Below are 26,122 nucleotides of genomic sequence, written 5' to 3' on the forward strand. Positions count from 1 at the left end.
AAGGGAGAAGTCATGAGCCAGAGCATTCTCTCCTGATACCAAGCTATGCTGGCTTGAGAGAACTGCCATAGGTAAAGTGGAATTGCTCTTTTTAGCAATTTCAACTTGATAATTCCCAGTTTTATGCTCACCTTGACAACTTTAACTTATTAACTGGATTCCAAGATTCTCATAAAAGTATTTTGGTCCATACAGAATTTTCAAATCAGTGTTTCTGTTGGAGAATGAGGACTGGGACTACTGCTATTATTGTGGTTGATGTCACCTTTTCATGCATCATTCCCTTCTTCTAAAACTGCTAATGCCTCCCCAATGTCTAGAAAATTAGGCATTTCCACCCTATACATCGTTTCCAAAGAACGTTTCCAGATGTCTACAGGTTATTCTCTGCTCCACCCATACATCTTCTATTGGCTTAATACCATTCTATTACTCCATCTGTTCCTATCACTCTTTCACTGTACTCCAAATGCCCTTTTTAAATTCTTCACTCTTTCATAGTTTACCTAACATGTCAGATCCTATAAGAAGTTTTCCCAGTTTGTCTCAACCACAATGATCTCTCTATACTGAGAAACATTATAATGTTTTGGTTGAACCATCCTTATCTCATTTGGCTTTATGTTATGATTATTTAAACACTATTTTATGAAAGTATAAGCCTCCTGAGAGCAAGAACTACTTATGTGACACTGAACAAGAGTCAATAAGAGCACAGCTGAATCCTTGTACTTTCATGTAGTAGCTGTTCATTGGATTGAATGAGAAGGACAGAGAGAGAGATTATCCTTAACTTAATGTTCCAGCCTGGCCTTCCACTCTAATTCTTCCACTAGTCTCTACTTAGCACCTCTTGCTCCAGATGGAAGGTTCAAGAAAAAGTAAATGCTTAAACATAAACACTATTCAATCTCAAGTTTTGGATACCATTCAGAGTAACCTTAATAGACAATATTCTATGAAATGTGTAATGAAAAATCAATGATACCTTGCCTTCAGGATCCACCAGGAGAAGATGTTTTGCCTGGCCTCCCTGTAGTCCACTCAGTACATACTGCCCAGGGGATGTCACACTCTCCCGAACCAAAAAGTCCCCATCCTTTACCAAAAGGCTCTCAGCTGCCTTCCTGCTCAGCTTGCCATGGTAGCAGTCTTCATTCCACAGCTGCTGCTTGATGTGTGGCAAAGAATGTGAGCTGGCAGGCTGGGCTGTGGCACCCGGCTGAACAGTTTCTGGTGCCTCTGAAGTCAGAACACATAGAGACATCTCCAAGTTATCTCCTCATCCAACTACTCAGCAAACATAACTTTATGTCCTACTATGAGCTAGGCAGTGTTTAACACTGTTTCTGGAACAAATGAGGTGTTTTTTTCTTTTCCAAAACTCCCAATAGGCTCTAATTTAATGGTAGATCCAAACATTGCCTTTGGCTTCTATTACCAGAAAAGGCTTTCCCAGGTACAGGAGTTTTCCTTTCAGATGAGAAACAGAACCAACCCATGAGAACTGCTTTTATAACTGTAGAGAGAGGCTCTTTGTGTCCCAAGGGCTGTGTGTTAAAAAGAAAGAGGCTTACGCTGTACCTGGACTACTCATAACTTCCAAAATGTTTCTCAATTCTTTTAAAACAGCAACCGAAACTTTGAATTGTGCCCACTGTTTAACATTTAGCATTTTCTTTTTCCTTTTTTATACTAATTTATGAATTACTAATGTGCTTCTAGACATTCTTCTGACCAAAAACTTCAAAGCTTTGCTAAACCTTAAAGCATTTATATTAAATGAACTCTCTAATAGTTAAGCCATTCATCTGCCTGGACAAAACAGAGTTGATGAGGTAAAACAAAGCAAAACATCAATGAGGCATTAGCCTTAAAGCAGCTCCTTAAGGCCCTGCGGAATCAGTATTGTGCAGAGCTGAGAACACTGGGAATGAGAATGTACATCAGCTAGCTCTTGTTATTATTGATACTTGTTTGCTTTTAAATCAGGCAAAAATAGTGAATCTTTAGAAAGGCTAATTAACTTAGAGTCACACTGCTAATATGTTGTAGATCTGGGATTCGAAACCTGACTTCAAAGCCCAGGCTTTTAATCACATAACTCTAAGGCCCTAGCTTTGGATATGAAATTTTTCTATTTAAAACTGGCCTATCAACTCTACTTATATAGTGCCCACAAAGGTCTCTAGTAGATATCAATGATATCAGAATGATGCAAAGGATCTCCAGAAGTAACAGCATAAATTCCTATATCTGAATTCAAGTAATAGTTGTATGTTTTCTGGCAAATTTACCAAGAAAATAAACACAAAAAACAGACTCTGTATTTTTAAATATAAAGAATACTTCTCATTTTATTAATATGATGGAGTGTTTACATGTTCTTATGTAAGATGAGAAATTAATTTGACAGAATTTTATAACTCAAATATAACTATACCATGAAATCACTGGTATAGGACAAATAGCACTCTGTGGACATAATCCAATTCTCTTGTTAATATGTTATAATTTTGTCCCTCCTTAAGAATTTCTTTCTGCATAACAAAAGATGCAGCATTCACATTTTAAAAAATATCTGTAGTCTAAATCTAATGACTGGAAATAATTCTCCTATACAAATAATCAAGTCTTCCTATTGTTGCCAGAAAAAAGCCTGGTGAAATGTGTTTAGATTTGATGAATAATACTTGCGATTGGCCTCAGTGCTGCCTGCTTTCAGGCACAATGGAGAAGTTCTAATGAGTATTTGTGTGTGTTTGTGTAAGTAAGCAAGTGTTTGCATGAATGTGAAGCATGCCTTGGGAGGGTATGGGGGCACACTCATCTTAGTGGATGTCTCTTTTTAGTTTATTCTCAGATTTTGGTGAAGAGCTTTTGGACAAGGACAAAACAAAAGAAAAACAGACATTATATCAGCTTGAAAAGAGGCAACAGATCTCAGGCCAGCCAGAGGATATAATGTTTTCCTAACACAGTTTCCGAAGCTAGCACCAGGACAAGATATACTTTGCTGGGAAATTTAAGTCACTTGAACATTTGCTGTAAATCTAATTCTGCCAAAAGCAGAATATATGACAGATGTTTTAAAATGTTGTTTTAAATGCTATTTTTTAAATATAGAAAATTAGTCATCTGTAGTTCCATCCCTAAATATAACCATTCTCAATATTGTGGTGCATCATTTGTTATCTTACTACTTTTCTTATGTAAAGTTGACTTTGAGAATGATAGTCATAATCTAATATAGTTATTTATATAATTTATAAATGATGTTTAATAAATTGTAGAGAAGGTTAGGAAGCAGCAAAGTAGGACACTCAATATTTAATTGAGACACCCCTCCCCTCAAAAGTGTTACAAATCATAGAAGAATGTAATCCTCTCATCTTGGAGCTCCACTTAGGAACTAAAAACATATTGTTCATTATCAGAACTTCAGGAAAACTCAGGATGGATATGAATATTCACATCCATATCTATCTGGTGGGCAAAGCCTCTGAAAGGAAGAATACAGCCTAAGGGAAAAAAACCTTACTTACAAAATATGGATAAATAATTGCAAGTAATTCCAAAGAAAAAGGAAGAATGTGACATTTAAAGAAATCAATGTGAACTGTAAAGATGGCTCACTAACAAATTCAATTTTTCAAGAGCACAAATAAAAGACTTTTTTGTAGAACTGATTATTATATTAGCAAAGAACTGGGAAAACTGAGATGTCTGCCAATAGAGGAATAATTATATAAATTGTTTTGATGTAGAAATAGACTACTATAGAGAAATGGGAAATAATAAAGGAGATAATGTGCTAACACAAACAAATTTCTAAAATAAGAAGTTAATATGAGCAAATAGAGAAGGGAGTTGTAACTTTCATTTATTTTTTAAAGAAAATTAAGCTAGATAAGTAGATACTTAACTATGCATTAACATTTTGAAAGTAATCAGAAAGAAGTCGTTAACATCTAGAGATTCAGATGAAGTGCTGGGGCACAAGAAAGAATCTTTATTCTTTTCATTTTATACTATTCTTTATCATTTTAATTTCTTCTGTGAGCATTTGTATTACTTTTGAATTGTTTTAAAAAACCTGTCTATAGAGTAAAATGTATGTAAAAGAATAGCCACATAACTAAGGATGTAATCAGAAGAAGGATAACAGCATAGGAGAAGAGTATCAGGGCTGGGAAGAATCCTCAATTTTCTGAAGCCTACCCTTTTCTCACTACAACATGTCATGATGACTACATTTCCTATTAAAGAGAACTGTAAATACAGTGGATTCTGGGTATTTGCACAAGTTATGTTTTATAAAGTAGCCACAAACACTGAAGTAGTGAAAGCAACCATTAACTCCTAAGGGAAGTGCATTACTCTTTAGAGTTTATGTTCCTACAAGCTTCAGGTCACAACATTTTTATCTATCAGTCAATACACAATCTTATTTTATGTGGGTTTCTATTTAAAGACAAGTTGTTTAATATGTATCTTGATTAACACTGAACTCGCTAAAATTCATGCCTGGTCAATGTTTATCTAAAACACATCACAAGCTTTTTTTTCACAGAATGGGAAATATATTTATAGTATACATAATTGACACATACAGGATATATGAGTAATACTGTAATTTTAAAAAAGATAGACAAGCTACTTAAAAAGTACACTAAATTAGATGCTCATAAAGTTGTTCAACTTCACTGCAAATCAGGGAAATTACCACAAAACATGCGATGAGATACCATTGTCAGAGTAGCTAAAATTATAATTATTGGCTCTCATAGACTACAAGGATATGGGATACTATCCCCTTTGAAAACTTGGATTATCACTCTATTTTAATTTACATGTATTTTTATCAACCAAGACCACCTTAGTGACTCCTGACTAAATTTTAGGCAAGTTACTTCTTTTTTTTTTTTAATTTGTTCTTTTTAGTTATACTTGATAGTAGAAGGTGTCTTTAAAAAAAAGAACACTTTTAATCATAAATGGACACAAAACCTTTGTTTTATTTGTTTATTTTTTTTATGTGGTCCTGAGGACTGAACCCAGTGCCTCATATGTGCCAGGCAAGTGCACTACCACTGAGCCACAACCCCAGTCCCTAGAACATGCTTTGATATATCACACATACATGGAGTATAACTACCCATTCTTGTGGTTATACATGATGTGGAGTTACACTGGTCAAATCATAAATTTTTTGCACTTATAAACACTACACAGTTTTTCAGTACTATGCTTGGGGAACATTTTAAACAATGAAATTACCAAGAAATAGCACAAATGTGCAAAACATGACACTAAATACACCACAAAAGAACACGTGTTTACAGTATGAGAAGTGAACAAGAAGGAAGAGCTTTTCTTTATCTTACCTTATCTGGGAATGTGGCATTTATATGACTCATTTTTTGTTGCTCTGTGCACATCTGTCAATGACTATGAAAGTACTCAGATCACTAATTTTGGGGTAACCATGAAATTTTAGCGGATAAGCTAATTATCAAGTATGTAAGTAATGAAAACACATAAATAATGAAAATTGACCATATATGGCTTGTTAGTATGGATTCCTGGGCACGTAAAAAATGTGCAATGGGAATTTATTTGATGAAGATTATAAAATTGGAATTTATTTGCATAATTGAGAAGAAAAATATATTTACTGACAAAAATTGTCTGAAAATTTGGCAAAAATGTCAACAAAATAGGTTAAGCATAAGCAAAAGGTTTAGTGAGTACTCAAAGAAAATTATTTATAAAGAAAGAATTACATGTCTATTAAGACATATTACAAAGACATAGCAATTAGCACATGGCAAATCATATACTGATATAGAACATATAAGTGACCCAATAGAAAAAGTGCAATGAAAATCCCATAAATCGATTTATATAGATAAGCACAGCCTAGCATGGAGGAAAAGAAGAGATTATTTAATAAACAGTTTTTGAAAAACTGATTAAACTGGATAAAATTAAGTTATACCCTCTATCTGACATAAATTATATAGGGTTAAGTGGAATAAATGTTTTATTATGTAAATAAAACTGTAAAGTCTCTAGAAGAAAATGTAGTAGAAGCTGGATAAAGATGAGAAAATTTAATCCAAAGAGAGCAAAAGGAAGATATAATAAAGATAAAAATAGAAATCAATGAAATAGAAAACCAAAAAAAAGAGAAAATTAAACCCAAACCTGGGTACTTTGAAAATACCAATAAATTAATTAACTAAAATAAGGTTTATCAAGTAAAAAAAGAGAAAATTGCCAATAATGGGAATGAGAGAAGGGATATTACTACATGTCCTTTAGGTAATAAAAGGACAATAAAGGAATATTATGTAAAACTTCACATGGTAAGGACTCTAATCAAATAAAGTAGAATCCTACTAAATTTTTGAGTAAATCACATTGCCCAAGAAATCACAATGCCTCATATATGCCTCTATCAACACAAAACATATTTATTTATGTTCCTGTTTAAGCATTTGCTCCTGGTAGCAATTTGACAGCAAACTGATACAGGCTGCAAAAGTGGTAGATCCTCCAGGAAAAGCACATTCTCCAACACTTACTTTAGGTGTACATGTAGAAGATAATAGTAGGGTCAACGAAAAGGGCACAGTCTAGATCCATGATAACAAAGTCCTCTCAAATAGCTGAGCCAGGGTCCAAGCAAACCACATTCTCCACTTCTAGTTCAAGGAGCTTCCACTGCTGGCAGGATTTGGAAGTTGCAATGACTTGCTGCTGCAATCTTCCCTTTGCAAATGTGTGTTTCTTATCCCTTTTCCACTATTAAGTTTGCGTATAAAGGAGGGCAGATAACTTGGCAGATATTAGGGATACCTATCCAATCTTGGATGCTATAAATGGATGGGTATTTGTGGATCTCCCTTGGGAAGAGGGCACAATGTTATATAAGAAAATAAAAGTTCATATTTGAGAGGCAGAAAAATACCATAGCAGAGACAATTACTTGTCTAACAATGTCTATCTTCCCTTTCATTACATTATACAACTCCAAAGTTTTGGCTAGGCACCCAGCTAGGGTAACATTCCTAGCTTCCCCTTGCAGGTGGGTATAACAACAAGTTCTACCAGTGAGAATGAATAATATCCACCACTTCTGGGTCATATCCTTCAAAGGAATATACAGCACTCTTCTTGCCTGTCTCTCTTCCACTGGCTGAATACAAATGTGAGAATCCAAACAACCACCTTAGACCAGAGATGGAAGCTAGATGTCAAGAACAGCAATGTAACCTTATACCAGCCCTATATCCCAGTCTTTGAACCAATGGGTAAAAGAAATAAAATGTTGGTCTTTTTTATATGAGCATTTTGAGGCATTTCCTGCTTATGGCAGCTTAGATTGAAATTAATAATATAGAGACAGAAAATCAGTTCAAGAATGAAAGATGCCCTTCTGCCATGATCAGTAAGAATAAACATGTGTCAGAACTTTTCTTATATTGATAGTGTGACAGGATGAGTTGAAGAGCCCTGAGAGCATGCATGGACGAAAACAGGTTCATAACTATAGATTTTTGTTTTGTTTTTAGTTCTTCATAGATCAGTAAGTTTTTGTCTTGATAAAAGAGGCTAAATATGCCTAAAATAGCTAAAGAGTATTTTAGGGAGGAAGGAAGGAAACAGGAAGAAATATTATGGAGGAAAGATTAAAGATTCATTTATAACATTTTATAGAAAAATATGCATGAAGTTACCTCATCCCATGTTCTCCTAAAATTTTCTTAAATCAACTTTATTGATGCTTTTGGAGTTGGATTTAATTTTTTTGGAGGGAGTCACAGAAGGCTGAAATTTACCTCAAGAGAGCAAAAAGAAGCCCAGGAGGTCATGGTACATTACATTCTAATAGGAAACAAAGAACAAGAAAGTACTGGAGGTCTAAATTATTAAACATGCTGCCACTAAAGTAGGGAGAATAAGAAAAGGTGAAAAAGAAGCTCTTCAGGGAAAATATACCTTGACATTGCAATTTCAGACAAGGAAGGCCTTATTTATTTTCAACTATTGGTAGAAATTTTGTTTTGAATTATTTCTGCCTTTTCATATTGCTTAATTATCTATGACACAAAAATTTCTTTGCTTAGATTCTAAGTATTTTTAATACCAAAGACTCAATAATAAAGAAAGTAGAGTTTTGAATCAAAGAATACCCCAGATCACCTAATTTGGACAACTCATTAAATAAGTTTTCTGATATGTTGTGTCTCTATCAAACATACACTCCTCATAAAGCTACTTTTAAAACCAACCCTATAACAAATGTTATCTTATCCACCCAAGATATTATATGTGGGACAATCAAGTGAACTTACTGTAGAAATCTGAATTCATTTCACTTCCCATCATCCATCTTACAAGATGCCCTCTGTGGTGGACAGAGATACACTGCCTAGATTCCCCTTCAAGGAAGAACCAATTGCTCCCATGTAGAAGTAAGCTACCAACTAACCAGCCCTCCAGGGTCCGTCTCACCAGTCCCAAGGCTTTATCTTCCTTAGAGTGGTACACATACAGACTGGGATACATGGGGTTATAAAGTCCCAGCCATTTAGGCTCAATGTAGGACAATTCTGACAAAACACACAGGCTCTCTGTGGGGCTGGCCAAGGCTTTATTAGGCCTGTACTTCTACTGTTCTACTTTCCCCTCTGCCCAGTTTCTCCTTCTCCTCTTTACTTTCTGATATTGATCCCCATAAAAACCTTGCATGCCAAGTACCATCTTAGTGTCTGCTTCCAGAGAACTCTACTTGGTTAGGTTGGATGCCAAAAGTGATCTAAGAAAGTGTGCAAAAAGACAAACTGCTTGCCACCTGGCTGGCAATAAGAACTCTCTTTGTCTAGAGAGTTAAGGTAGTCTGTTGAAGTTCAGGCTCAACAAAATCTCCTTTTAAATTTTTTCTTGCCATTGCAGCCACACTAGTTGGAAATTTGCTTTTGGCAGTTCTGGAGATACTTCCTGGGCTGGTGAAAGGACTTTCTCAGGGACTGGTTCTCTAGTTTTGGAGCAAACCAAACTTGACATCAAGCCAATCTCCAAAACCAACAAGCTTCAATATTTTATGAAAAACATTTTTGTTTATTTGTTTTTCAGTTGATTGTAGGTGTCTGGTTTATTTTGCTTTTATTTATGTTCTTGTTTATGCATTTGCTCCTGGTAGCAATTTATCAGCAAACTGATATTTGTCTTATTACATTTTACCTACAGTATATGGTTGAAGAAAGGAGCCAGCTCATTTTAGTGCTATAGAGATGACTTATCAAGGATTTTTTAAAATAATATAAATGACATCACTAAACAGACCATAAATGGTATCCATTGTACCTCATGCAAATAAACAAATTCAAAATTCTAGTTTTGACAATCCTTCCTTCAGTAAAAACACATTACAGAAACCAAAAAATGAGAATAATTTCAAAGTATTTGAAAGAATATTCAAAACTAATGTACCCAAAACTTGAAACCCAAAATTTTTCCATAAAGTTCTAATCTATTATTAACCATGGGGAGGAACTTAAGAAAAAATCTTTACAACCCCCCAAAAATGAAGTCAAGGAAATAGTCTTCTTTAAAAACAAGAGACAGTATAATGAGTTAGATAATGTCCCCCAAAAATAATTTCAAATTCTAATCCTGGATGCCTATGAATGTGACCTAATTTAGCAAATGGGTCTTTGAAAATATCATTAAATCCAGGATCTTAAGATGAGCTGATCTTACTTCACACAATGATATCATTTCACTCTAAATCTAGTGATTTTTGTCTACAAGAAAGGAAAGATCTGAAACAGAGACACAGGAGAAGGCCATGTGAAGACCAAAGCAAAATTAGAATGGAGTGCATCCAAGCCAAGGAACATCAAGAATTGCCAGCAGCCAACTGGCACAGGGGTAGAGGGGGTAACCACCTCCCTTTTAATTTTCAGAGCTTGTCTAAAGATCTTTCCCATGGCCTAGTTGAAATAGTGAAAAGCATAATTCTCTTCAAAATCAGATTCATTAGCAGCAGTCACTCTCCAAAACAGAATGGGACTAGATTTGTTAACTGCTGGGAAAGGGAGATTATGTCTCTTATTGGAAGAAGAATGTGGCTTTTATGCAAATCAATCTGAGATACTTATGAGTGCAGCAAAGAAATTAACATACCAAGCCTCCAAAATTTGGAAGTAAAGTCACAGTCAAAGTCACAGTCATAGTCAAAATTGTAGAACTGGATGTCTTGGTTACTATCCTTGGCAGGACCCCTTTTAATACTCCTTTTGATTTTGTTATTTGGACCCTGCCTATTAAACCTACCTAATAAGACTTGTCTCCTCTCACTTAAAGGCAATCAAACTCCAGCTGGTACTACAACAAGGCTACAAACTGATCCCACAAATGGACCCAGGCATTCCGCTGTCTCGTCTTGACCAGACAGGGCAAGAGTTCTGTGAATCCCAAATAGAGAGGAACAATAGTCCACTGTCAGCCTGAAGCAGCTGTAAGAAGATGTCAGCTTCTCAGCCACCCAAAAAGAATTTTGAGATCATATCTCTCAGGGGAAAATGTTAAGCAGAAATGTTAAGCAGGAGTTCGGGGACACCAAGATGGCAGAGGCAGGGTATAAGAAAAATGCCACTGGAGGACAAGACAGGGAGATGAGTCCCATTACCATGGCAATTCCCTCCACAGGTTCAGTATTCTAAAATAACCAATGGGGATAAAGTAGACAGTATTCTAAAGTAACCAATGGGAGGAAAATTGGACAGTATTCTAATCAGGTAAAATAGGGTAACCAATGGGAGTCAACGGGGCAAGGTCTTTAATCAGATCCACATAGGGAAGAAACACTTCAAAGCTCAGCATACAAGACCTGAATTCTGGGCTCCATAACTGTGAGAGAAGAGTTCTGTTGTTTTCAGATACACGGTTTGTAATTCATTAGCATGGCTCCCAGGAAACCAAACAGACAATGAGTAGATACTTACTTCCATAATGCCATGAGCTCCCCAGTGGCTGAAATGGGTTTTGATTCTGAGCAGAGCTGAATGTACTTTGAAGAGCCTGCGTATTAATGTAGCAAGGGTCATCAAAAAGATCCACTCGACATGTGTGCTTCATTAACGAGGCATCTCGCTGACAGTGCACCCCTTTCTCGTGGGCATTACCTATAGTGATTAGCAGTGATCAATTCATTATATTTTTGATAACAGTAAATCATGTTTAAGTAGAGAAATGACAGGAAGCTATTAAGTAAACAGTAAGCTATTACTCTAAACAAAAACTGAACACTGATTTTTAGGGTCTCACTCATAAAATCAAGACATGCATCAATCTTCAAGGAAAAGACACTTTTTCTCTGGTCTTCCTTTCCTTCTCTGCCTTGTCCCTCAGCTGACCCATTATCCCCAAAGCAGACCAAAGATAAGCAAAAAAATTCTGAAGAGGAATGGCTGGAGAAAAAAACAAGAGGGGTGGGGTTGCAATTGTCTCAGCAAACAGTTCCAATCCATGGCTTGGCTTGTAGTAGTAGCATAGCAATCAGGAAAACACAAATATTATATAAAATCTGAATATCTATTTGTTAAACTCCTTTTCAAAAGCTTCATTAATTAATTCAAAATTCTTACTTGTGAACTAAGTATATTTTTAAAATAATAAATGAATTAATAAATTAAAATTCTTAAGTATGGGAAGTTTGGTATCGGTTTTACTCTCAAAGTTTTCTCTTGCCAACCTCAGCCTTGCACCAATTGCAATATTTCATTCTGTTATTCAATGGATAGGACTCTACCCTCAGGTTATCTCCTTCTTCCCTCTTAAGCTGTTCTCTTTCCGTCCATACTATTTTATACATAGTGCCTACAATTATGTTTTAAACTGCAAATCTGGTCATATTTCTCAGTTTAAAAACCTTCTGATTGCTTCCCACACTCTTTGACAAGCCGTAAGCCCTGTTTTATTGCACTTGGCTCCCCTTCCTCCTTTCTCCTTCTAGATCTCTGCTTGGGGTCACACTGACCTCGCAGTATGGTCTCCATAGTAAGGCTCCTCTTCTCTGATTGACATGCTCTTCTCTCCCCTTATCCATCACTCTTGCCCTTTAGAAGTCAGTTTAAACTCCTTTCTTCAGGAAAGCCTTCACTGACCCTTCAAACTAGATTGGATCTCTTCTTTCCTAGTATTTTGTGCTTAACCACTGGAGCCCATACCACAAGAACAATTCATTTTTTTATTTGTTATTAATTGTTGGAGTTCTGCACACATCTCAATCATATGCTCTATGAAAACAGGGATGACGTCTGCTTTGTTCACAGCTGTCATCCTGCACATACCTGGCATATAATACTGAATTCATGGACATTAGCACTACCTGATGGCATGAAGTACTCTGTGGCATCCAGATAGTTCTTTACTAAGAATGCCAGGATAGAATATTTTGCTTTTCTGTTTAAACAAATATACTTAAGTCTTAGCTAAATGTACTATCCCATGAGGTGTACATGAAATAGTGACATTCCATTGATTTGCCATAAAACAGCATTAGTCCTTTATTGCTTCAGTCATTGAACTCCTCTGAGGACCTGTAGTGACACCCCTTCCTCCACAGAAAATCTTAACTAAGCTTCTTCAGAAATCTTCACCATAATTGATTTTAAGACTACCAGAAAAGAGTCTCTACAAAAGTTCAATGTAGGTAAATTTCCTATTTTCCTGTTGCTCTTTTTTAGTGACCTGGGAGAAATCAGCACTGCAGGTGCTGAACACCCCTTTACTAGTTTTTCACAAACACTTATCCAATATATTAGTTTGTAAAAGTGTGCTTGCAAATGCAAAATATGATAATAAAAAGACAAATCCTTTAACAAGGGCTCTGGCCATGAGCTGGAGCTTCACAGAGATGTCTACATTTCTAAGATAAAATAAGTTACCAATCGGGCTCCATAGTAACAGCTGGCAGGGGGAGGAAATAAAGGGGAGAAGCAGCTCTCCTCTTCTCAGGTGTTGTCCTTGAAGGGTTAACTTGCCAAAACAGTGAAAGAAAAAGCTGCTTTTATGTGAACTTCTGCTGACTATGAACTTCTGAGCCCCTCCCCTTACATGCTGGGCATAAAGTTCTGAAACTACCTGAACTTGGGATTTAGGGGATTAACTGATTACAGTAAAAGCTGTACACTCTGAACCTGGCTGCAGCCAAATAATATTTCCTGCTATCTTCAGTGCCTTGTCTCATCTGTCCCCTACAACAAATCTAATGCATAGTGGACCACACCTCATGGTGAGTTAAGTACTATGATTCTGTTAACTGACAGTATAGAAACTTAAGAGTACACCAAGTAGGGAAAGCCCAGCCAGATTACGTTCTTACTACCTGCTCCTCCTTTACTCCTTTTCTGTTTGTCAGCTGTTTCATGCTATCTGGTCAAGTGGTATACTTCATATGTAGGATTTCCTGAGAGAGGAGTGGGGTTTCTGCAGGGAGAGAGTTCAACAGAGCACCTCTTTTGTTTGTGTATTTTGCAACATATTACAGTTTCCATTTGCTTGGTTAAGAGGATTTATGAGTTGTATTATCTACTTTAAACTAAATTTACTTTCACAAATGGAAAGTGACTAAAAGATCACTGCAAAGAAATCAAAGATTGAAGATCATTCTTTTACTCTTAGTACAAACTTCTTGGTTGCATTATGAGCTTATGAATAATAACAATATAATCAGGTGAGACTTTGGTCCCCAAAAGTTAAAATTACCAAGATTTAAAATGAAGATCTACATCTATTTTCTTTATCAGTAAATGCTCTAAATGCATACTGGGTCTCAAAATGTTATCTAATGATAGCATCTAGTTGTTCTGATTAGCAAGACTGTTAAAAAACTGTTTACCATAAATTCCAACTTCAAAGTATTCTATGTGTATTTTATAATGTCTGCATAATACACTGGCATATGTATTTATAACAAATGATTGAATAATCATTTGTTTAGGAGTTGCTGCTCATAAAAAATTATTGAAATTAGAATATGACCAAATATTCTAAATTCATATGAACCTGTTTCACACCCCTGTGGTACCTCTTACTGTGTGGCCTGGAGCAAGCTAAGTAACCCCACCCCATACCCCACACCCACCAAGATTCAGTTTTCATATCTTTAAACTAGAGTCATGAGGATTAAAGGAACTAATGTTAGTGAAACACTGAACATAGACTTTGCCTTTTGGTAGGCAATCAATAAATAGTTATCATAGTGCTCAGCTGTTTATTTATTCATAGATGCTAAGCCCCTATACATGATATTTATCTCTTATTGCAATAACCCTCTCCATTCTTTAACTCCTGTTTGTCCTGTACAACTCTGCCCTGAAACTATTTAAAACCTGAACCTTCAGAAAGCTTTCTCTTGAGTTCTTCCTTCCTTCAAGTTGGGTTAGATGCCACTCCATAATATATTTTATCTGTTTTCTTGTCTATCTTTCCCCTCCAGGTCACAAATTCCTTGAGTCCTAAAGAAGAAAGACTAGAACAAATTTTTTTTAAAGTAGGTCTTGCATCTTCATTACCTGTTTATTACTCAGAAGAAAAATAGCTAAATGAACAAATGACTGAATGTCTATTCTGTTTTCCTATCTTAGCATATTTTACCCCATCATGTTCTGAGGATCCTGACTCAACCTTTAACACATCTGCTTCTTCCCGAAGCATTAGCCTGAGTTGACCACATCAAATTTACCATTCAGAAGGATTACACAGAAGCCTTGATGTCTGTATACAGTCTCTCCTGAAAACTACCATTGCTTTTTTTTTAAATGCAACATCATACTGAAGTTGGCAATGTTGTCTTAAATTTTTAAAAAAGGCACCCCACCCAGTACCCAAATTTAACATCATTCTAGGCTAAAGTATATGGTTGATGAGAGCTTAGTCACATATGCCAGCCATTATGCATTCCAAAAGTTCTCTGTGCCAAATATTACTCTGAAAACCTAGCCAATCTGCCTAAGAGAAGATTTGTGGCAGAAAATAAATATATACACCATATATGTACTTTAACAAAATTTTCAAGTGTAAGCCCTTAAGGTTTATGGAACTTTAACACCATTTTGATTTAGAATATCAATATTTCCATTTAACTTGAAGGTTTGGGAAACATTATTATACTTTGCTAATTATTTTTTCCATGCGGAAAAAATTTAGTGCTAAGGATAGAGATTATTTCTGTGTTTAGAACAAAAACAATTAAATCCTTCAATAACTTATTGCAATATTTATAATACTCCCAAAATTCAAGTTTTAAGTCAATATTTGAATAAATAAATGTCTTGGGAGGAAAAATCCAAACCTTATTAAAAATATTTATATAGGTGTCTCTCAAATGCTTACAAATGCAGCTCTGGAAAATGCCATAAAAACTATATATTTGCTGTTCTGGCAACTGGCTAATTTGCTCATTGGTCAAGAATTTCAGACCACTTTTTAAACACATGCCCAGGAGTCACAGGAAGGTGATATAAACCTGAAATATGGACCTGACTTATGGTTATCTAGGGATGAAAGGACATTACAGTAGGAAAATGCCTTTTGCCACAATAGAAGGGACCTTTCTTGTAGCCTCTGGAGCATGGGTTGAATTCCTCTATCCCACCAGGATTTTAGTGGCCAAGATTGGTTTTTGTTTGTTTGTTTGTTTTTTAGTACCAGTGATTGAACCCAGTGGCCCTTACCACTGAGCCATATCCCCAGCCCATTTTATTTTCTTTTGCTTTGCTTTTTGTTTTGAAACAGGGTCTTGTTGCTCAGGGACTCACTAAATTGCTGAGGCTGGTCTCAAATTTGTAATCCTCTTCCTCAGCCTCCCAAATTGTTGTGATTACAGGCGTGTCACTGCACCCAGCTAGTGGCTAAGATTTGGCAAGAAGGCTTTCTAATATTATGATTCCTCATCAAAAACAATGTTGTAGTTCAGGGACTAATTGTGGAAGAATATATCTAGTGGAGGACTTTTTTCAATTACAAATACCATCTCTCATTTCCCCAAGACTCTGCAAGGTTCTCAGTTAATCATTACCATAGAGCCACCATGATGAAAGGCAGCAACAGAATTTTAACTGTATTTTTCATAATGAAATATACATTTATGCTCCAGTTTAAGCAAACCAGAATAGTATCATGTAGTGTAATTGTGTAAGAGGCATCATTGCTAAAATTATTTCTATGAAAAAATATCCCAGGTCTAAACAAACTTTTATTATAAAGACTACTTGTCTGTTTGGATCTGCTTATGGTGGCTTAGGGCATATAAATGCCACATATGACATAAGAAGTTACACTGTTGGTTTAAGTAAGAAATAAAACCAAGATAATCAAAAACGATCAATTTTGGATTCTATAACTAAGCTTTACTTACAAAAAGAAAAATCTTGAACAAGGTTAAAATGATGCGTCTGTTAATTCCTTCATAAATTTATTCTTTTGGAGGAGAATAAAATGTAAAAAATAAAAATCAAGATGAGAGCTCTTGGGAGAAGGGGAGGAGGAGGGGGAGCAGAAGGAGAAGAGGAAGAAAAGGAAGAACAAGAAGAGAAGGCGGAGGAAACAGGAGGAGGAGGAAGAGGGAGGAGGAGAAGGGGGAGGTGGGAGGAGAAGAAGGGGGAGGGGTGGAAGAGGAGGGAAACATGCCACTTTCCTCCAATAGTTGTATTGTGATTTACAATACTGTACTAATTCTAGAAGTTGATACTTTTCATTCAGTGAGTTCTCTTCAGAAGCTGGGTGACTGAGGATGCAAGATATGATCATGATGACTGTTTAATGGAGAGGAGGGAAACAAGCTGGAAAGGGAGGTATCTGGGCAGGAGTAAAAACTTTCACGTTCCTTAGGATATTGTTACAGGTTCAAGACTCATTTTTCTTCTCTGCCCCATGCTGTCTCTTCCCACAGTCCGGGTGCCAGCACACTTAGTTCTGAAGCTTATTCATTTTCATTCTTTCTGTTTCTTCCTATATTTTTCTCTCCCTCCCTTTCTTTCCCTGTCTTTTCCACTGTACCTGGATAATTCCTCCTTATCCCTCAGATCTTGATTTTGCTGTCACTTCCTTTGGAAGACCTTCTGTAGTTCCCTAGATTAAATAGGTTTCCTACTATTTGTTCCCATATCATCTTGGGCTTTGTGACATTCATTACATTTGTTAGCATCTGTTCATGTGTGTCTTTCTGACTAACCTGCAAAGTACATGAGTGCTAGTTTTGTCTATCCCTAGCAGCTAGCACAGTGCCTGGTCCATGAGAAGTCTTCAATAAATATCACTGAATGAAGTGCTGAATAAGTGAAGAATATATAAATAAGATTAAAAAGGACACAGAAATATTTTCAAGGGAGCTCAGCACAGGGAGATGTTTACAATATTACAGGTTATCCATGGTATGTACCTAACTGTTAAATCCCTGGGTTAAGAATTTCCTGGGTGAAGGAAAAGACAGAGGGTAGGAGGAATTACAGATCTTAGCATAATTTTAAAAAGACATTCACATTTACAATTATTAGCTTGATTAGTCATATTATTAAGAATCTGTTTAGAGTTTTAAGTAATCTTGAAGAATGCCATGATATTTTTATCAGAAGTCATGTTTTTAAATAAGTTAAAATACTGCCTTAGCTTACTATGCCTTTATTTATTTATTTGTTTGTTTGTTACAGGTGAACACAATATCTTTATTTTGTTGTTATGTGGTGCTAAGGATTGAACCCAGTGCCTCATGCATGCTAGGCAAGAACTCTACCTCTGAGCCACAACCCCAGCCCTTATTATTCCTTTTTTTTTTTTTTAGGATGGAAGAGAGTGATAATCAGTTACACTAGAAACAATAAATCCTCATATGTCCCTCGACTGTGTAAAAATAATAAAATTAATAAATTGCACTGGCATAATTGCATAGGAAATATAAAAGGATCCTTGAAGTGACTACTTTGTAGATGGCAATTTCCTATTATTCTGTTTAGAGTTTTAAGTAATCTTGAAGAATGCCATGATATTTTAATCAGGAGTCATGTTTTTAAATACGTTAAAATACTGCCTTAGTTTTAGATGTGGTTATCCAATTCTGTCCTCCACTGCATTATTTATACTGTTCAGTCATCTCCCCCTCTAAAGCTGCAAAACTTTCCTTCCGATATAAATATTTTATACAACTTTAAGAATGAAAGGACTAACTGGCAATATAACTTGTTTTATGAAAATTTATTTCCAATCTGACGGCTGATGTCCTGTTTGCATTGTGAACAAGTTTTGCCTAACATTAATGATCACACACAGCAATAAAACATGTAGTACCCTAAAATAAATAAATAAATAGACAAATAAATAAAACAAAAACATGTAGTACCCTGGTAAGTATGGAGCAGATGGGCCCCTAATTGGTACTCTCACATTTCAAGTACCCTTTTGTTTCCTTTGCCAACCTGGAACAAAGGTTTTATCTTAATCCTAAAGAATTTGTCAGGCAGTTTTCATAATATTAGTTTACTGTTTGGTCTTTGAAATGAAAATCCCTTGAGTTTTGAGCAGAGACAGTACCGTTCCAGAAAAAAAGTTTTCATAATGTCAGAGAAGTGATAGACTCCATATTGCAAAATCATCAGCATGATGGATCACACAAGAACAAGAGGGAACCACAAGCCTTTCTAGTAATACATCTGTGCTCTGGGCCTCTCTGGGAAGACTTCAGCAAAAGGATTGTATGTTTAGTTATATATACATGACTTTTCCATAAAGATTTTAAGAGCAAGGGCCACACACATTCATATGACTTAAAAGGGATCAGGAGGTAGCAGATGGGAAAAGACTCTGTACCTACCTATTGCCCTGCTTTGTTCCAGACAGTTCTCATATACACTGCTGCACTTGGAGTTTTCAGGCTAAATGAAAATCAAATTGTGAAACATTATTTTTTTTCTCTTTTTCTTTTTCTCTCTTCTTTCCACATTTTTATTGGTGCGTTTAAATGGTGAAACATTTATGTACACATGCATAAATTTTAAAAAGAAAAAATACTTACAATACTCCCAGAGGAATATAATAGGTAACTTCACTTTCTGACACAAGAAATGTCAGGTCAGAAACTGAGATTCTGGATGGGGAGAGCATACTCTTTTCATAGTATTGCTTTGGAGTTAGAGAGGTGGGTCTGATCGTGTAGGGGGGTGATCATAAAGACTGCTAATGTCCTGTGTCCTCTGTGCTTCCTTTTCTGTTTGGGAGCTCACATTTTAGGACTTAAAGTCTCAGACAGAAAGTGACTTTCAGGACATTGTATAAACAAGAGCCATGCAGCCAACCTCCACCTAACTTTGAATTGACAGACTGGAACCCTATTCTACTGAGGTTTTTAACCAAGCAAACTTATTCTTAAAAATCTCACCCAATAAAAGGGCTTCAATCATTCCTATATATGTAGCTGCCTTCAGCAATGGAATGGGGATCAACTGATGCCTTTGAGAAGGGTAATGTCTATGCTTTAGAAAGATTTATCTGGAGGGCTAGGGTTGTGGCTAGTGGCAGAGCATTTGCCTCACAGGTGTGAGGCACTGGGTTCGATCCTCAGCACCACATAAAAAAAATAAATATATTGTGTTCACCTACAACTAAAAAATATTTTAAAAAAAGAAATATTTATCTGGCAATACTGTGTTGTAGGGTTTGAGGAATGAGTCTGGAGACAGGAAAGGAGCTTTCAGAACCATCTAAGCAAGAGAGGACCAGAATTTAAAAGGGTAACAAGAATGAAAAAGTTTTAAGTAGCTTCAAAAGACATTTTCATGGGAGTAATCTTATTTTGAAAACAAAGTCAATATGGAACCAAAAATGTGATAAAAACAAAAGACAATGGATTCATGAAAAAGTTGCAATGCCATAATAAATATGAATAAATCAGTGCAAGAATTGAGTTTGAAGTCGAGGAGAAAATGCCAAATTCAATTTTTATATAAATAAGCTTGGTAATACAACTTGGCATTACAGCTGGAGAGGTAAATAAGGGCTGAAGACAGAAGGTGGAAGAAGTATGTGCACAGTTGGCCTGCTAGAGGTAAGATGAGAGCCAAGGGCAGAGCCTCGAAGAGTGATTATACATTGTAGAAAGGTGGGGCTGGGATTTTCAGGAGAGATGATAGAAGAAAATAAGAGATGAAAAGAAGATACAACTTGCTTTGAAATGTGTTCATAATAAGATAGATCAATGAACGATAAACGGCAACATGTGATAAAGCAAATATAGTAAAATGTGAATTGTAGAAACCAGATGTTGATTATGTGAGTGTTCACTATATAGTTCTTTTAACTTTTCTGTACATTTGAAACATTCATAATAAAATGTTGGAGAAAGGAAGGTAGGTAGGTAGACAGTAACTAGAAATTGGCAGTAACTAGAAATGTGGGAAGAAAATGACAAGATGGAAGGGCTTTGAAAGCTAAGATAAGAGATCTCTAAAAAAGAAGAGGTAGCCAACATGCCAAATGCTGTAGACAGATGCAAAATACAGAGAGGAAAACAGATTTAAAATTAAAGCAGATTATCACTGTAAAAGTAATTTCTTTCAAGTTGTCAAGCAGAGTTCAAATCCTAATAGTATAATGTAGATAGGAAAGCAAAGACAGAGGCAATTCTTTCCGGAAGTTTGTGAGTGAAAGGAAGGTAAGAAAGAGGTAGGACATTATTAGTTGGATTGTAGGAGTCCAAGTTTATTTGCAGAAGAGAAAGAACTGACAGAGAATAAATACTGAGACAGAAATTAGTGGACAGCACAAGGGCAGATTGAAGAGATTTGGATCAAGAGCACAGGGGGAAAATTAGCTTTGGAGGCAATTGCTAAGAAAGAGAAGCAAGGAGAACACAGGAAGACTTGGGGATGGGAAAGGGTGAAATTGAGGATAATATGTTGGATGGCCTGGTCTTTCCAGTGAAGTGAGATATGAGACTGCTGAGGCTGTGGCTGGCGGACTGGGAGTAAAAATGATCTGGTACAGGCTCTGACTATGATTCACTCTCCCACCAACCATTTGAAAAAGATGAGACTTTCCCTAAATTGGCATTTGGAAACCCTCAAATGAAATGCTGTAGTGATAGGGCCATAGTTACACTGGTGGTTCCTGTAACAATAAAACATTACTTACTAAATAGCATAACTTTTCACAGCGTATTGGGCAATAAGCCATTTGTTCTGTAGTTTGAACTTTGATCCGCACATCTGAAACGCCACCTGCAGGTGGCTGCTTCCCTGGGATTTCATTGTAGTATTCATGATCTTCTCTCTCTTCTGAAAGACCATCAATATGCACCTCCTCACTGTAAAGGAAAAAAAAAAAAAAAAAGAAACCCTAAGAGGAATTCAAGTGATGTAAAGGATGCAAAGGGAGTAGAACCAAGCAAATCATCCTGAAAACCTTTGCATTTGTGTTTTAAGTGTATAGCTGTGCTACGTGATAGCAAACATCTGGATGGAAGCAACCAGATGGTTGAGTTGTTTAGTTTTTGTAGACAAAGTGGAGTAAGCAAAAAAAAAAAAAAAAGTGCCAAGGGTGATGCTTTGTGTCTCTCCTCAGGGATAACTAATGATAATAATAATAATAGCAATAATTAATAATAAACTCTCTAAATATAAGGCATTTTTGTCATAAAATGCAAAGGCTTTCTGGGTATCTCCAGCAGGCTTCAATTGCTGCATTTTGGAAATGTTTTGCTCAAGGAAAATTTAGATATTGTTCTTTGGGTAGAAGACCTGGCCCAGTTTATTAAACTAAGATGGAAAAAGACTAAGAACACTATGGCTAGCTATCTTGTCTGCACAGATCCAGACAAATATATGGGACTCATAAGGAAATATTAGAACCATATGTAGTAAGTGGGTACATTTATATAAACATGCAATTGGTTTTAAAACTGAAACAGGGTAAAGAAGAAACAAATAGGCTTTTCTTTTAAATTAGAAGTAATAAAAATTTGTTATAAAAAAAGAATATATCAAGACTATTTGGAACAAGCAGATTCTACTGACAACTCACAAAGTTTTGTTGAGTTCATTATACATAAAACAAAATGATAGCACTAAGACCAATGTGCTATTCTGAAAAAATTCAGCATCAAGGCTTCTAGTAACGGTTCTCATTTGCTAGACTACCTCATTAAGGGACATCTCCAAGCCTAGTGTTTGCAAGCCAGAGGCTTTGCTTCATTCCATACATGTTGGAGTCTAAGAGACCTAAAAGAGTTCAGCTTTCATTCTGAACTTTCTGTGCTTTAGATAGTACAATGAGATCATTGGGTCATGTCGTGTTCCACCCACTGCCACAATTTAGTGAAAGCTGATCTATTTATACCGCAAATTAGCAAGCAAGAAGTTCTATAGTAGACATTTGATTCATATTATTTTGTTCTTGGTTCTTGTTTTTACATAAGAGATCTGGGGTTTAAAAAAATCCAAAGAACTTGTTGATGTTTATTATTTTATAATTGTATGTAATTCACAGCTTTCTGTTACACTAGAGAAAAAGGGCTGATTGTTTATTACCTTTATTGTCTCCTGTAATCTTGTTATAAAACAAGAGGAGATATCTTTATAAATATGAATGGAAGAAAATAGAAAATGTCACTATAATTTTGTACTGAAACTGCACCTAATTATAAGAAAATAATTACTAATTTCCTTAGTCAATTTTAAAATATATTAATTTTTAAAATAGAAAGCAAGTCAAATAATCACAGAACTCTTGGCTGACCTTTCACAAGAAGTATTCAAAGAAGGATTTTTCAAGTACTGTTTAAACCGGAGTTCAAAAGCCTGCCCAATAGTACTTATGACATCTTGGGCCATTCCATTTCGGCATTCTAATATGTGGCAGGCTGTGAGAAGAGATACAAAAAAAATTATAACAAATTTCCAATCAGGTAAGATTATATAAAGTTAAAATACTTCCAGAATATTAATTGGTAATTGAACAAAAGGCAGCAATAGATTTACAGCTCTCTTCAGAGAGAAATAATGAGGAATACTTCATATTTCATATAAATCAATGAGAAAAATAATATTCAGTTTTATATCTAAAGATTTCCAAACACAAATTTTGGTCCCAAGACAGGTATTTTGGGCCCACATTTTAATCAAAATAGACTGTCATGACTAATGATATGACAAATATTTATATACTATCTCTTGAATTCAATGCAGGAGATCTTAACATTGTACCTGACAAGAAGATGAAATTTGAGGTCTCGTGTTTGTATCGCATATTTCAGAAGAAAAAAGATAACTTTCCAAACCTATTCGAAACATGGGGCATGAGTTGCTGGTAAAAATAGGGGCTTTGGAATATCCCTTTCTCTAGTCACCCTTTTTGCCCTGGCATTGCTATTATTATAAAGCAGTGGTAAGTACAATCATGGCCATCTTTGAAATCCCACCAATGAATTTCTCTAATAAGCATTAAAATCAAAATCTGGTGATGCTATCATTACCAGAAGATATTAAAGCTCTTACTGGGTACCTTTCTGAGAAGCTTTTACTGGGAAGAGGCTAATTTTTACATGTAAAATAAATAAGGGGTGGAGGCATCTACCAGCATCTCAAAATTACATGAGTTAGAAAATCTGCTGCTATTATGTAAAAACAAGAGCTTGTGTTTACAGTACAGACTATAAATTTATCTCCCCACCACATATAGCAACATTCTTGATTTGGCTGGAGTATGGTGTCAAATTTAGGGCCTTGAATTTAAAAATATAATGGACTGAGTTTCATAAGAATGACTTAGAGTCATTAGAATGATTTAAAGATTGAGTCAATAAATCTTATGAGGGGGCAAAAAAGAACTTTTGTATAGCCTGAAGAATTGAGGGATGAAGAAGACACTTGATATCAGTTTAATATACATAAGAATACTATTAAAAATGTAGGCTATGCTCTCAGAATAGTAAAGAAAAAATGTGATAAGTTTAAGGGAGTGCATGGGAAATTAAATTAAATACCAGGGAAAGCATCTTGAGTCTCAGAATTTTTAAACCAACACTGGAAACAATTACCACAAGGGAAATATGAGGCAAGAAGAGATAACTGTCTTTGTGGAATGGTTTAATGGCATTAACTTGGAAGCAATATTTTATGCCTTGTATTGTCTTGGAAAGGATATCATGTTTAATTAAAAGGCAACCCATTCCCATCTTACAGAATTCATAGAGCTGATAAACAGTAAATTATAGAACCCGTAACAGTGTTTCTTATACTGATATTGATAATCATCTCATGGAATCTCAGATATTCTTATTCCATAATTAATGTGACTTTTATTTAAGGGAATTATTTCTCTATAAACAGTTTTGCAAGAATATGTGCTTGTAAAACTCAGTTAAGAATACCTGTAAATACACAACCTTCTCAACAAAAGAAAACATTTGGTCTATATTTAGATTGCCATTTTATACTGTCCCTTTAGTTTTCTCTACAGCAGCTTGTCATAGTGACAACTCATAAGGGACTTACAAGGGACTTAAAAATACTTGTTGAATAAATACTTGTTTCCCTGAAACACATCTATATTTTTACTTTAAGAAATTAACTTGGATTTTATTGAAGTGAAATCTACCATGAATCCCCATAGTAAGGCATGTTTTTATAGTCATTGAATGAAAAATGATTGCTTGAGTCATTTTTTGGAAATATAGTCTTTCTTTCCTAGCCAGTGCTCATACTAAGATCTACAAAGTACCCTTGGAGATATACCCTCCAGTTGAACCAAGAGAAGTCATGTTACATTCTACAAAAAGGTAATTCATTTTGTTTTTAATCTTATACATTCATGATCCAATTAAAAATAAAATCAAAATCAGAAATTATATCAGAGAACAATTTTTGTAATTTTATTTTTTCTTAAGGTTGAAGATGTTAAGGGGTAAAGATGAAGAAATAATGAGAGAAAGAAGAGATTCAGTTGTAAATAAATAAGAAAAACAAAATTGCACTTCCAGTGAGAGAGCAAAGAGAATAAGGATATTTACAAGAATTCTGTGCAAAGACTCAGATCTGAGTTCAAGTTCCAATTATGCTACCATCTTTGTGACCCTGAACAAGCCACTTCGTGGCAAGGTCCTTGCTTACCAAGACAATGCACTGACTGATCTCTTTTTTTAATATTTTTTTTTAGTTGTAGTTGGACACAATACCTTTATTTTGTTTATTTATTTTTATGTAGTGCTGAGGATCGAACCCAGTGCCTCACATGTGCTAGGCGAGTGCTCTGCTGCTGGGCCACAACCCTAGCCCCGTCAGCTGATCTTTGAAGTCCCTTTTTGCTTTATAAAAATCCTATCCTTTTTCTGTCATAGTAGCTTTTTTATGTTTTTTAATACATAACAGTATAATATATTTTGACATATTATACATATATGGAGTACAACTTCCCATATATCTGGTTGTACATGATGTGGAATTACATTGGTCATGTATTCATATATGAATATATATGAACATAGAAAAGTAATGTCTGATTCATTCTACTAACTTTCCTACTCCCAACTCCTCTCCTTTCCCTTCATTCCCTTTAGTCTAATCCAAAGTATTTCTATTTTTCCATACCCACCCTTACTGTGAGTTAGCATCCGAATACCAGAGTTTTCATTTGGGGAGATTGGCTTATTTCACTATGCATGATAGTCTCCAATTCCATCCATTTACCAGCAAATGCCATAATTTCATTTCTCTTTATGGCTGAGTAATATCCCATTGTGTACATAAACCACGTTTTCTTTATCCATTCATCTGTTGAAGGGTACCTAGGCTGGTTCCATAGTTTAGCTATTGTAAATTGAGCTACTATAAACATTGATGTGGCCATGTTACTACAGTATGCTGATTTTAAGTACTTTGGGTGTACACCAAGGAGTGTGATAACTGGGTCAAACGGTGGTTCCATTTCAAATTTTCTGAGAAATCTCCATACTGCTTTCCAGATGCACCAATTTACAATCCCACCAGCAATGTATGAGTGTATCTTTTTCCCCACATCCTCACCAACATTTATTGTTACTTGTATTCTTGATAATTTCCAT

General features: G+C 35.5%; 1 protein-coding gene across 1 annotated transcript in view; it reads right to left on the reverse strand.

The window, feature by feature from the left end:
• Positions 1-26,122, reverse strand: part of Shc4 (SHC adaptor protein 4) — a 123,970-nt gene that overhangs the window by 7,413 nt on the left and 90,435 nt on the right. The window contains exons 7-11 of the mRNA XM_026390639.2: positions 22,801-22,924; positions 21,199-21,370; positions 18,884-18,944; positions 11,019-11,198; positions 989-1,242 (exon numbers count right to left, since the gene is read on the reverse strand). Of these exons, the coding sequence (XP_026246424.1) occupies positions 989-1,242; positions 11,019-11,198; positions 18,884-18,944; positions 21,199-21,370; positions 22,801-22,924 (791 nt within the window). The remainder of the gene's footprint in view (positions 1-988; positions 1,243-11,018; positions 11,199-18,883; positions 18,945-21,198; positions 21,371-22,800; positions 22,925-26,122) is intronic.

This window comes from Urocitellus parryii, chromosome 6 (genome assembly GCF_045843805.1).
Source record: "Urocitellus parryii isolate mUroPar1 chromosome 6, mUroPar1.hap1, whole genome shotgun sequence".
NCBI lineage: Eukaryota > Metazoa > Chordata > Mammalia > Rodentia > Sciuridae > Urocitellus > Urocitellus parryii.